The sequence below is a fragment of the Notolepis coatsorum genome (assembly GCF_963971535.1).
Source record: "Notolepis coatsorum genome assembly, chromosome: 6".
Taxonomy (NCBI): Eukaryota; Metazoa; Chordata; class Actinopteri; order Aulopiformes; family Paralepididae; genus Notolepis; species Notolepis coatsorum.
Window position 1 is genome coordinate 158,394,954 of NC_140170.1, and position 12,938 is coordinate 158,407,891.

The 12,938-nt window shown below is 44.7% G+C and overlaps 1 protein-coding gene across 2 annotated transcripts in view; it reads left to right on the forward strand.

The window, feature by feature from the left end:
* Positions 1 to 271: 271 nt before the first annotated feature.
* LOC311229990 (interferon-induced GTP-binding protein Mx-like) overlaps positions 272 to 12,938 on the forward strand; it is a 103,174-nt gene continuing 90,507 nt past the window's right edge. Inside the window, exons 1-2 of one of the 2 annotated variants that reach the window (XM_084316115.1) lie at positions 272 to 432; positions 919 to 1,128. In XM_084316115.1, the coding sequence (XP_084172241.1) occupies positions 939 to 1,128 (190 nt within the window). In that variant the 5' untranslated portion in view covers positions 272 to 432; positions 919 to 938. The remainder of the gene's footprint in view (positions 433 to 918; positions 1,129 to 12,938) is intronic. The other variant, XM_084316114.1, reaches the window with a different exon arrangement.

Genomic DNA, 12,938 nt, shown 5'->3' on the forward strand with positions numbered 1-12,938 from the left:
AACGACTGCCATTATACTGAATATCACTGATATTGCTTACAATTATTTAAAAAGAATATATAATTTACTCAAACAAAGATTCGGTGGGTCCACACAAAACCATTGTTTGTGGAGCAACTCCGGACTTTATATGGTGTAAATTATACCCGATGACATCACAAGTTTGATTATCACGTCTCTGGTTCCTGGCTTTGGGAGAGAGTAGATCGTGTTCGCAAATACTGATTGAACTTTCCTAGGCAGTGGAAATACTATATTTGAATGATTAATTCGGGTGATGTTCCCCTTTACATTTCACTTTTCCGAAATCGAAAGCGAAACTATTAGTTAAGAATCTATTTCTCGTGAAGCCGTTTGGCTGCATGTGCTTGTTGCGCCTTCAGTGTCTGCACTCCTGTTGACAGAGGAGCCGGTGGAACGTCGTCTTTGAAGGTGGGTAATATACAGTAGGTCTGGAAAATCGAGGCTAGTCAACGACATCAGGGCGAGTCATCTCTTTGATATACTTTTTTTTTTTTTGAATAATTTTTCCAACAATACACTATAGGCCAGTTCAATTGTTACACACACACTATCTTGCTAGTTTATTGGTTTGCACCCACCAATCAACGCAAAAAAAAACAGCAGCAGCTTGCTAACTTATTTCCATAGGCTGCCACCACAACTGAATATAAACTATGTTAAATTAATTAAACATCAGATCTAGATAATCACAATTTATATTCGCATTTACGAATATGCCTGCAGTGCAGCCTATTGCCTACAGTGCTGCACAATTCCTTCAAAAGAAAATAGAAAAAAGACACAATCGAAATGGTTACAACAACGATGGGGTGAGTTGTTCACTTGTTCTCTACACGCGCCTGTATTTTTGAATACGTCGTTAATGTGGCAATACCGTATTCATATTTCCCTCAGAGACGGTCAGTCAGCATAACATGGCTAACACATTGAACCAACATTTCGAAGAGAAAGTGCGCCCCTGCATCGACCTGATCGACTCCTTGCGGTCCCTGGGTGTTGAGAAGGATCTGGCGCTGCCTGCAATAGCTGTGATTGGGGATCAGAGCTCCGGGAAGAGTTCCGTGTTGGAGGCGCTGTCAGGAGTCGCTTTACCAAGAGGAAAAGGTGAGAAACAGTCCGCCTGGGAATATTTAGTTGTTATTGCTCTCAAGTGCTTTTCACAATTTTTTCAGAACTACTTCAGCTTTCAATATCTGTTATTGTTTTAACTTTACTGTATGTTTTGAGTGTGTATCAAACTGTTATTATACACAAGAAAAACAAAAATCTGAATTGGATTTTTACAGGTTTTTAGTGAAGTAGACACTGCAATTGAACATCAATTTAACTTTGCACATTACACACAGTACAAAAATAGTCTAAAAAGAGAGTATATACATTTGAGGGGGAAGAAACTGTACATTGGAGGTGGTTGGGTTGGGTGGGGGGGTAGGCGGGTTGGGGGGGGGGGGGATTGTACATTGGAGGGGGTTGGGTTTGGACATTTCCATAGGGATTTATCATTGGGAAAATGTATTATCGGCTATTGTAATAATTCTGCCTCATGAATGTAGTATATTTTTGAAGGCTATTAGATAAATAACACCAGTTATTATAACAAACAGCCCAGCGGTCTCACCCAAAACAAACCACTAAACAGGTTAAACTGGTCAGCAGGGGCAGCTCCACCTCCTTTCTGAGCAGAAGCACGCACATGCACACAAAAATGAGTTCCACAACTTTCACTCGAGTCGTCGTGCCGTGCGCCAAGTACCGTTACTCACCTGGCTACTTGTCTTTGTATAACAATAGTGTTACAAAGGATCAGATTAAACCGAATATATATATTTATTGATTGATATATATTGCGTAGTATTTGTATATCGTTTGATATCCCTTGTATATTCCTTGTACATATACACGGAATATCCCTTTAGCCCAGACCATAATATTTCATTCTCCTATTGGACAGCGGTCCACAGGCGCCAGAGTCGTGCCTCCAGAGTCAGGTTCAAAGTCACCATCAAGACATGTCTGTGCATGCCCGGCCTTGCCCAGGGCTACGAGACAGAAATGAGGCTGGCACTAGATTGTTCGCCGTGCATATAAATATGGCGCAGGTGAATACAGAAGCACTTAGTCAGAAGTCCAGAGTTACCCAATAAGTTGAAGCCTCACCCACGATACTCCGTGCGGTGAAGTATGGCCTGTTTGGCCCCAAATAGAGCATTGAGACCGCGTGCGAATTAATAACTGAATTGTCAGAGTTTGGCGCTATACCGTCGAGTGCGACATATTTCTATTAAGTCAGTAATAGTCTATTTGTGTATAGTGTATCGTGCGGCTAAAGTTCTACAGTGACCAGCATCACCAACGCTTCCTCGTATCAGCTAGAGTGCTTATCCAGGCTGGGCTGCTTTCATGGCGCTTTCACCCGAGGAGACCTAGACGAGAACCGTGTGGACATGTACACTGGATTAATCTACCCGACGACTACATAGCCCTTTGCGGCTGGATTATATTTGCTTTGGTCCTGTGATTTATGGAGCGGAGAATCGCCGACGCCTACACGTGTGGGATTTACCCTGTGAGGAGCCAGGTCGAGTCGGCGCCTCAGAGAGCCTGAGGCCGGCTAGCTTTCTTCACTGTGGAGCTACAGTCTACGGAGAACAGCTGTATTCGTCTGTGGATCAAGAGGCTATTGCACCGTCTCCTGTACTTGGAGTCTCCTTAGTCATCGTTGACCAGACTCTCTACTACCGACAGATCCTCTACCCCTGCTGGCTTACAACCGGGGGGACCCTTCCAGTATCTCCCGCTATATATTACTAGTGTACCATAGATATAATTCCCTAAGATTCAGGTTGTATAATTACCTCCTGCGTAACCAGAGAATGGACATTCATTATTGATTTGCCTACGCATATTCCTTTGCCTTATAAGCGCATCCAAAGTATAATATAGAAGTATATTATGTACCTTTTGCTGCAATAAATACTTGATTATACCTTTGTGTGGAACCGATTCAATGTGGGAAGTGTTCATCATATTCATATATTATGTACTGTATGGCCAGTAATTAAAGTACATAAAGCGGTAGTGGTTTAATGATACCATACTTATCAATACAGTCAGGGAATTGTACCCCTCAGTTACAAATAGCATAACAATAGCAACAACTGACAAACTGAGTGACTGACTGACTGACAAACTGAGTAACTGACTGACTGACCGGCTGAGTGACTGACTGACTGACTGACTGAGTCACTGACTGACTGAGTGACAGACTGGCTGACTGAATGACAAGCTGACAGGGTGACTGACTGGCTGGCTGACTGACTGAGTAACTGACTGGCAGAGTGACTGACAGACAGACAGAGTGACTCACTAGCTGACAGACTGACTGAGTAACTGACCGGCTGAGTGACTGACGGAATGGCTGAGTGAGTGACGGAATGGCTGAGTGAGTGACTGAGTGACTGACTGAGTGTAGGGATCAGGCCATGTGAGCGGATCGGAGCGTGAGCGGCGCGGGGCGCGGAGCGGGCGGTTTTGACGTGAGCGAGGAGTGGGTTTTAAAATGGGTCGGCGCGACGTCCGGAGCGAGAGTTCTCCTCCGCTCCAATCCACTCCAGGTCGCTCACAGTGGTTTAACACTGTTGATGTAATATACATGCAGTACAATGCCAAAGCAACAGATGGCGATGTACAAACATGAAGGCCATTTTCAACCAATGAGAAGGGTGAACCTGTGATATCCGGTTCAGGCTTTGTCACTGTAGAGACGCCCACACTCACTCCTGTTAGAAAAAGTATCGACGCCATTGTTGTTGACGTTAGCTTACATGCTAACGTTAATGGCAGCGACCATAGCATTGTGGCTCGGCTAGCCTATCATCGCTTAATAGGGCTAGTGAATGGATAAACAACGTTATTTAACATTGCAGAATGGGTACAATTACAATGCGGCTCAATACAAACAATTGTTAAGGGGCCCAGGGGGTGTAGACTGTTGTAGTTTGAGCTAATTTACACCATGCTCCAAAAAAAAAAAAAAATCTGCCGAGCGATCTGGCGCGGGGCTCGATTCAAGGTGAGCGGGGAGCGAGCGGAGAGCGACTTGGGGGCGGGGTCAACATGATCGATTAGCGGAGCGGACCAAGCTTTAAAGAGCGAAAAGCGGATTTCTCGGCCGCGCCGATCCGCTCACGTGGCCTGGTAGGGATGCACCGAAATTTCGGCTACCGAAAGTTTTCGACCGAAAATGGCAAAAAATGGCCTTTGGCTTTCGGCCAAAAGAGTTTTTTCACCGAAAATATAATACCGAAACAGAAACAACCTGTAAACTAACGCGTGTTGTTGTGATGATGTCGCGCTGTCGGGAGTCGCGCTGTTTCTATGTAAACTCTGCGTGCAACGCGTCCAATAAATGCGTCTTTAACATCCTTATTTACTATATGCCCGTCGCGGTTAATCACTGAGTGATCTAATATGCATATTATTCAGAGCGAGAGGGGGGGGGGATAGTGTTTCTCACATTGACGCTGTCTGTCGTTGATAATATAATCTTTCTCGAGCATACACGTCGCGCGTCTACTGTGCCGAGTCAAGAGAGCACATTCAACTGGGGACTAGAAAGGTGCGCTCAGTAGAGCACAGATGTCCGCCGCGGCAGCCAGAGAAAAGATGGAATTAATGTGCTGTATGCATTCAGAAGTGCTGAATAAATGTTTTATGGACCCATAATAGTGATTATTTATTATTTAAGTTAAGTTTTGCCATAATCATATATTTTTCCATAATCATAATGTTCCACAACATTGGTAAAAAAAATCTATTCTATGAATCATTTTCGGCATTCGGTTTTGGGCCAACTGTTTTTTCGGTATCGGTTTCGGCCAAGAATTTCCCATTCGGTGCATCCCTAACTGAGTGTGCATACAGACAGACAGACAGACAGACAGACAGACAGACAGACAGACAGACAGACAGACAGACAGACAGACAGACAGACAGACAGACAGACAGACAGACAGACAGACAGACAGACAGACAGACAGAAATCTAGGGCAGGAAACAAAGGGAGGAGGGAGGGAAACTGAGCCTAATGCTCTGTGATGAAGACTGACTGACTGACTGGCTGGCTGAGTAACTGACTGACTGACTAATTGACTGACTGACTGACAAACTGACTACCCTGACTGATTGACTGGCAGAATGACTGACAGACAGAGTGACTGAGTGACTCACTAGCTGACAGACTGACTGAGTAACTGACCGGCTGAGTGACTGACAGAATGGCTGAGTGAGTGACTGACTAATTGACTGACTAATTGACTGACTGACTGGCTGAGTAAGTGACTGAGTGTGCATGCATTCATACAGACAGATAGACAGACAGACAGACAGACACTCAGAGAGAGAGAGACAGACAGACAGACATAGAAATCTATTGTAGGGCAGGAAACAGGGAGGAGGGAGAGAGACTGAGCCTGAGGTTCTGTGACGAAGACTGACTGACTGACAGACTGAGTAACTGACTGACTGCCAGACTGAGTAACTGACTGACTGACCGGGTGAGTGACTGACTGACTGAAAAACCCGACTCTAGAGGGCCGAGGCAGAGAAGGCTGACACGATTGGCAGACGTCATGAACGTGCAGGGGCACACTCAAACGGGTAACCCGGGAGTTGACTCCGCTCCAACACACCAGGGAATCAACCCACTCTTGGTTCAACATGAGGTGGTTGTTCCTATAACCCCTCAGGAAAAAACTCCAAAACACACCTGCGGGTATACACTGGCTATACCGCAGTACAAGTGTTTTAGTTTAAAAAAAGGGGTTATCTCAGGCCTACGGGTCGACGAAAACAACTTCGGACCGGGCCCGGCGAACCGGGACGTACACAGGGATGCCAGAGGAGTTCTATAAAAAACCACCTCAACAGCCCCCTCTCAGCCATGCGTAAGCGGGAGAAGAGAGGGGCGAAAAGAATGGAGAAGGACCAGGCCCCCTTAGCGCAGCTCAAGGTACAACACAACATGGACCAAGCAACAGTGAGGGGTAATACGTAGTAACACAACCACGAACATCTCCATAACGTCAAAACCCTGTGACACCCGGGCCGACCCGGCATTTTTCCCCCTGAGAAAAGCACAAGTCCCTCAGGGTACCAGAACAGCAGATCTGCGTCCCCGGCGGACAACGGGTTAACTGATCTGGACCGGCGTGACCAGAACCAGTCCCGTGCCCTAATCACGCCGACATCCCCAACACTAGGAGGGGGGTAGGTACGCGTGTCGATCTAAAACAATATAGAGGGCGCCACCCAGACGGTCTCTTATGTACCGCGCTTAGTGGCCCACCCCAAGGGCGTGAGACCCCTCTACCTATGTTTTGATCTATTCCGTTAACATCCCCCAGATATGAACGAGAATTCGTCGAAACTGGCGCTCGGAAGAGACAAACTCCATCCCAGTTGCCCCATAAAAACGCTGTTTCAATGATGAGCAACCAAGGCGCGCAAGCCTCATGCGTGATTCCTATCAGAAACACCCAGGGCCAGCACTATGTGTACACGTCGAGACACAAAACACATCAATGGATAGTCTAACAAGACACCAGATACCGTTCCTCCAAGCCGCCTGGGGGAACGACAAGAAGCCGCTTTTTTTATTTTAAATTTTTTCAGAAAAAAGAAAAATAATACGGACATGGGTCCCATGCGACGTGGCTGAGGGAAACACCACCCCGTCAACCACACTTCATAAGAGGGGACGGTGAGCGATGTACCCCTATGACGGGGGGAAACCCATGACTCAACAGACCTGTAAGGCAGGGCTATTCAACTGGCGGCCCGCGGGCCAGATCCGGCCCGCGGGATGATTCTGACCGGCCCGCCAAAGATTACATGATAATAAAAAAAAATAAAAAAATTAAATTTCTTTTTAATATTTTTTTTTTTTTTTTTACTTTTTTCTTTTCATGTCAACGTTAACACGCACAATTGAGCCAAACGTCACTCAATTAATGACAGATTTCATTGATAAATTGAGGGAAAACTTTGCAAGTCGATTTGATGAATTTGACATGTCCAGAGAATTGATGCATTTTGTGAGCAACCCATTTGCCAATGTAGCTGCTATTTCCAGAAAAGGACAAGAGTTCCTTGCATCACTTCACATTGATGAAGGTCTCCTGCAACTTGAAATAATTGACATGCAAGCATCATCTGCTCTGAAGCAGGCACTTGAGAATGAATCCACCACAACATTTTGGATAATTGGATAATTCATGTCAAGACATTCCCCAAAATAAAAACGCTGGCAATATCTGTGCTAACAATGTTTGGCTCAACATACACCTGTGAATCCAGTTTCTCTCACATGAATGCCATTAAAACAAGCAACCATGCCTCCTTGACAAATGAGCATTTGCATCACTGTTTGCGGGTAGCCCTCACTTCCTATGAACCCTCTTTCTCTGCCATTGCCCAGTCAAAGAAGTGCAATCGCTCTCATTAGATGTGTGTATGTAGGCTAGGCCTGTCTGCCCCCCACCCCCCTGATGTTTGAGAGTTAAGAGTCGACAATAAGTGCTAATAAGATGCTGTGATTTGCTGTTGTTGCACAGACATGAAGCACTTTTTCACAAGCTCAGCTGCACTATAAATGTGTTTTTTTGTTCAAGTGTTGATGTTAGAATGTTCAGATGCACATCATGCACTTGTTTGTTTTTTATTTTATTTTTATATTGAAATGTTGAAGAGGAGATGTTGCAGTTGTTGCACAGTCATAAATGAAGCACTTTTTGCAGGAGAGGAGATGTTGCAGATGTGGCACATAAATTAAGCACTTTTTTTGAAAAGTATACTACTTTTGCAATGTAGTTAAATAAAAGTTGTGAAAATGTGGTTGCGTGTTGTGTCACTGTACACTGTAGCACTCAACACTTTGATGAACATTGTTGCTCAGCTGATAGAGTTGTGCCCTTCCTGATGGCTTGTCGTACAGAACTTGTAAGTCGCTTTGGATAAAAGCGTCAGCTAAATGACTAAATGTAAATGATGTAAATGTGTCAAGTGTACATATATTCATAGCACGGGGAGGCACCGTGGCAGTCCGGCCCCTGGCCCCTTGGGTTTCTGACAATGTGGCCCCCTGAACAATTTAGTTGAATAGCCCTGCTGTAAGGCGAGGAGTCAGGGAACCCTAAACAATACCCCGTCCACCTACTCCAAAAAGGAGAGGACGGGGAACCCCCAGAGAGACTTCCCACATGAGCTGTATAGATTGAAAAGATATATTGCAACATTGAGCTATGTAACAATTGGGTTAGGACTCTCCGAGGAGGAGCTCTGAACTCCTCGAGGAGAAGACTCCGAACACCAGAGGAGGAGGCTCTGACCCAATACACACACTACCAGTAGGGAGCAGAGCAGAAGAACCACATCTCTACTGTGTTGCATCACCCACCAAGCTCAATAATCGAATTGAATTGAATCGAATACACATACAACAGAGCAGAACTCCTTTTTGAAGTTCTACTCACCTTGACAATCTGAGGAGGAGGCTCTGAAACTCTGAGGAGGCTCCCTCACTGGGAGGGAGGGTCCGAACTCACAGAAGGCTCTGACACTCCCTGAGGAAGAGCTCTGTGAGGAGGAGGCTCTGAAAACTCCCTGAAACAGATCCATAACATGGAACCTGAACAACTCACGGAAGTCTTACCAATAGAAACACGCTCAGTGACGTACTCTATGGCGGGGGAATTTCCGCGGTGCACATGCACAATCTTTCAGGGCGTGGGACCAGGAAACCCCCCCCCCCTACCCTGTAACGTGCCGAACCAGCAACGTGACAGGAAGCCCGAAGGACAGGGGGTTTTAACCCCTGACTAATCAGAAAAGGGGAGGAAGGTTTACCAGTTCACCCCTTTACGACCCCTCATCCCTGATACGATGTAATGACAAAGTAGAGCCATGACACCAGTCATAGCATGCTACATGAAGCGTTTAACAGCTTCACATAGCTCATGTGCGAAACCTGCTATCTGATTTTTACAAAGAAAAAACACAGACCCAGAGAAAACAGCCATCTGATTTTTACAACGAAAAAACACAGAACAGAGAGGGCCCCTTTAAGAGCCCCGGTACCAGACTTACACATGTGCTTCTGTGGGCCAAAACCTAACCCAGTTGTGGATCTCAACGACACACACAACCCTTCATCACAACAAAAAAGGCAAAAGTACACTCTCACTACAGAGGAACGTCGTTTTTCATAACGAGAGAAGACATAAGTCCTCGATTATGTATTGGTCACAGGCCTTGCTAAGCACATATGACAGCGACCAAAACAACCTTTTCCCTAGGAAAAAATCGTTTTCTCAAGCAGGAGCACAACCCCAGCAGCTTAAGCTGAGGGTTACATCGTATCCCCACAAACATAGTGACACAATATATTGTAAACAACCTGTTTGAGAGGAAGGGGGGAAAATCACCCCTCCCTACCTTACCCTTGATACGACTAGGTTGAACAGGTACTGCCCTGTGAACATGTGAACACGCTACCTGTTTATTTGTCATCACAGGCTGAGAGAAGGACTTACTCCTCGATCACATGTCACTAAGCATAGCTTTGCAGGTTAAATAACCCACTAGTTGTGAGCTCAAACACGTCACTAACGGTACATGAACACACATGTTCTCATCACAACTAAACCAGTTCATTTTTACTCACGTAAAAAACAACGCAGATTTTCTAGGTAGAGAGAACCTATACCAGTGACAAGACAATTCACACACAACACACGTCGTATCCTCAATGTATTGCAGGCAGCAACATACGTTTTGGAAAACATCGTTATTACAAAACATTTAGAAGGGAAGGAAAGAAGAAGTGTTAAGTCCAGCGGGACTCCTACCTACACCTTGAGCGCAGGCTGAGAGGACTGCAAAACACTGGATAACGGGGACAGCCGAAGTCGAACCCGGCGTCTCCTGCGTTGGTAACGAGGGCAATGCCCGACGCGCCACCCAGCCGCCGTTCTCCATGTTTTTTTTTTAATAAGTATTTTTATTGCACATTACTTTAGTTACATTCCATATTGATGCACACATGCAATCTTATTTTTTTCTTGTTCAAAAACAATTGTCCAGCGGCATATAACAAAAGATATTCAAAGTAAGAATAAACATTCTTTCTTTCCTTTGGCGGGTCCATACATACATATAAACAGGATAGTTAAATAAGCTAGATTTTTGCTGGGAAATAAAAAAGAGACCAAAAAAATAAATAAAAAACAGAGCATTAGAAAAAGGCCAAAAGCCAAGACACAACAGCGACTATACCTTCAGTTCAGACATTACTGTAATATGAGTGACCTTTTGAACTTATATTTCATTTTATATATCATTAGAAAAAGGCCAAAAGCCAAGACACAACAGAGAATATACCTTCAGACATTGCTGTAATATGAGTAACATTTTGAACTTATATATCCTCTTCATCCTCCCTCAGACCCTTAAGTAGTCCAACACCGGTCCCCATGTCGTATCAAACACCTTTCTCCGTCCTGTATTTTTAAATCTAAGCCTCTCTAAGTAGACGGTCTCACCCAGCTCTCTCATCCACATTTCAAATGAAGGTGCTGCATCAGACTTCCAAAGTCTCAAAATGAGCTTTTTAGCCAACACAGCACCTAGATATATCGGCCTTTTTTCATTTTCAGAATACTTAGTGACATTGTCACTATATCCCAAAATGGCCACTAAGGGGCAGGGTTCCCACTGTTTATTAAAAGCTTTTGAATAAAAGTCAAATATATCAGACCAGAACATGTGTAAGTTGGGACAAGACCAGAGTTGATGTGTAAGGGTACCATCTTGATTTTTACATTTGTTACACAGTGCTGATACGCTAGGATACATCTTATTCACTTTCACCTTTGAGTAGTGCAACCTGTGTATCACTTTAAATTGAATCAAGTTGATTCTAACGTTTACAGAGCACCGGTGAATATTTGTAAGACACGTTTCCCAGAATTCCTCATTGAGGGGTATCCCCAGTTCTGACTCCCACTCAGTCCTGTATCTTTCTGTGCTAACTGTTACCTGATTGAAAAGTGTCTGGTATATTTTTGACACCGCCCCTTTACTACCTGGTCTAACATTAATTATATTTTCCAGTGCTTGATGCTGAGGAATGTCTGACCATGTATCTACATGAGTCCTTACGAAGTTCCGTATCTGTAGATAGCGGAAAAAATGTGTTGACGGTAAATCGTGTTTGATCTTCAGTTGCTCGAATGATAGGAACTGGCCCTCTTGGTACAAGTCCTTCAAGCTCCCTATACCCTTCACCTTCCACTGTGCAAACCCTTGGTCCATAGTGGATGGCTTAAAGGCATGGTTATTACCGATTGGAGTGTCTGTATACATATTTGGAGCCGTTCTCCATGTTGAAGAAGTCCTCGCTGGCAGGGCACCCGGTGTAGGGTCGACTAACATCCTCTGTCAAAGATGACGTCGTAGTCAGAGTGTTAAGGCTTGTTATTCTCACAGTAATGTTCAACAGTGTAGCATTAAGCTAACAGTCACTCCCGACTGAAAGCAACAAGCTAACGTTCCTAGTAGGGATGTCCCGATCGCCTTTTTTTGCTCCCGATCCGATCCCGATCATGTGATTTTAAATATCTATCGATCCGATCGTTTCCGATCCGATCTTTCACATTAGTAATCAATTTTGACGCATTTTTGTCAAACTGGCGGAGCGAGACAAGCCCCTCTGTTGCCTATAGTCCGGGGCGCGAGCGCGGAGGCTTTTGTTATTACATTCACCCTGAGAAATGTGCTTCTGCTTCATATGAGAAATATTAAAAGTTTCAATATATGTTTGCACATTAGTATACATTCAGTGTTCGACTTACGTAATGGTCCATTCTGGTCTGAAACGCAGACGATAATCCTCAGTCACAGCAAATAATTGACGTTATCCTCCAGGTGAAAAGTTAGTCTGAAAACTTCGCCTCCAGCCTGTCCTCCTTGCAAACATTGCAACTGGCTTGACTTTCTATTTTAAAATGCTTAGTTCCAAACCTCTGACATTAAGTCTAGCTGCTCAAGTCAGTGGATATTAACCGTGTTTCGGGAGCGACGTGTTGTTGTGGCAGAACACCGGTCTAAATTAAAGGGAATGTGTTTGTTGCAACGGTGTAAATTAAAGGGAATGTGTTTGTTGTGGACAATTATTCTGCTCTGTGTGACAATAAATACATTAATGATGATATATTCTATGTAATTTAAAACCAAAACTAAGGCCTCTGTATGAGTTTAAGACGTGGACATGGTCATGTTTGTTGAATAATTATTTTTTTGACTGCCGATTTTTATTATTATTTTTTCCCGATCCCCGATCCTCTGAAAAGCACGTGATCGGCGCCGCTCCCGATCACGTGATCGGATCGGGACATCCCTAGTTCCTAGCCTAGTGAACGCAACGAGCTAGCGCCGCAGCTAACAGCTAACTGGCTAACAGGTAGGCCCCACAACTAGCACGCAAGCTAAGCAGCTATCACCTGAACTGTACACAATAACATAATAAGCCACACTTCAGACAGGCCGCCGTCTGATTCCCTCCTCATCCTAAGAGAGAAGAGAAAAAGAAATGTCAACACAGTTCTCAACGGTGATTTAACAGACACACAGCGGAGTCGGCACAATTCCCGTATGGGCTGCAGCCGACTTGAGCATGGAACTACCGATAAAGAAGATCCAGACCCACTTTTCCTCGTGATTAGGGTTTAATCTTTCATTCATTTGAAAGAAGGGGCCTACACGGGACAGAGAAGAATCCGCTCGGAGACCCCGGGTTTAAACCAGATCTCGGTCGCGGCCCACTAGTTTGACATTATGGGCTTCAAACCAGGATCCTC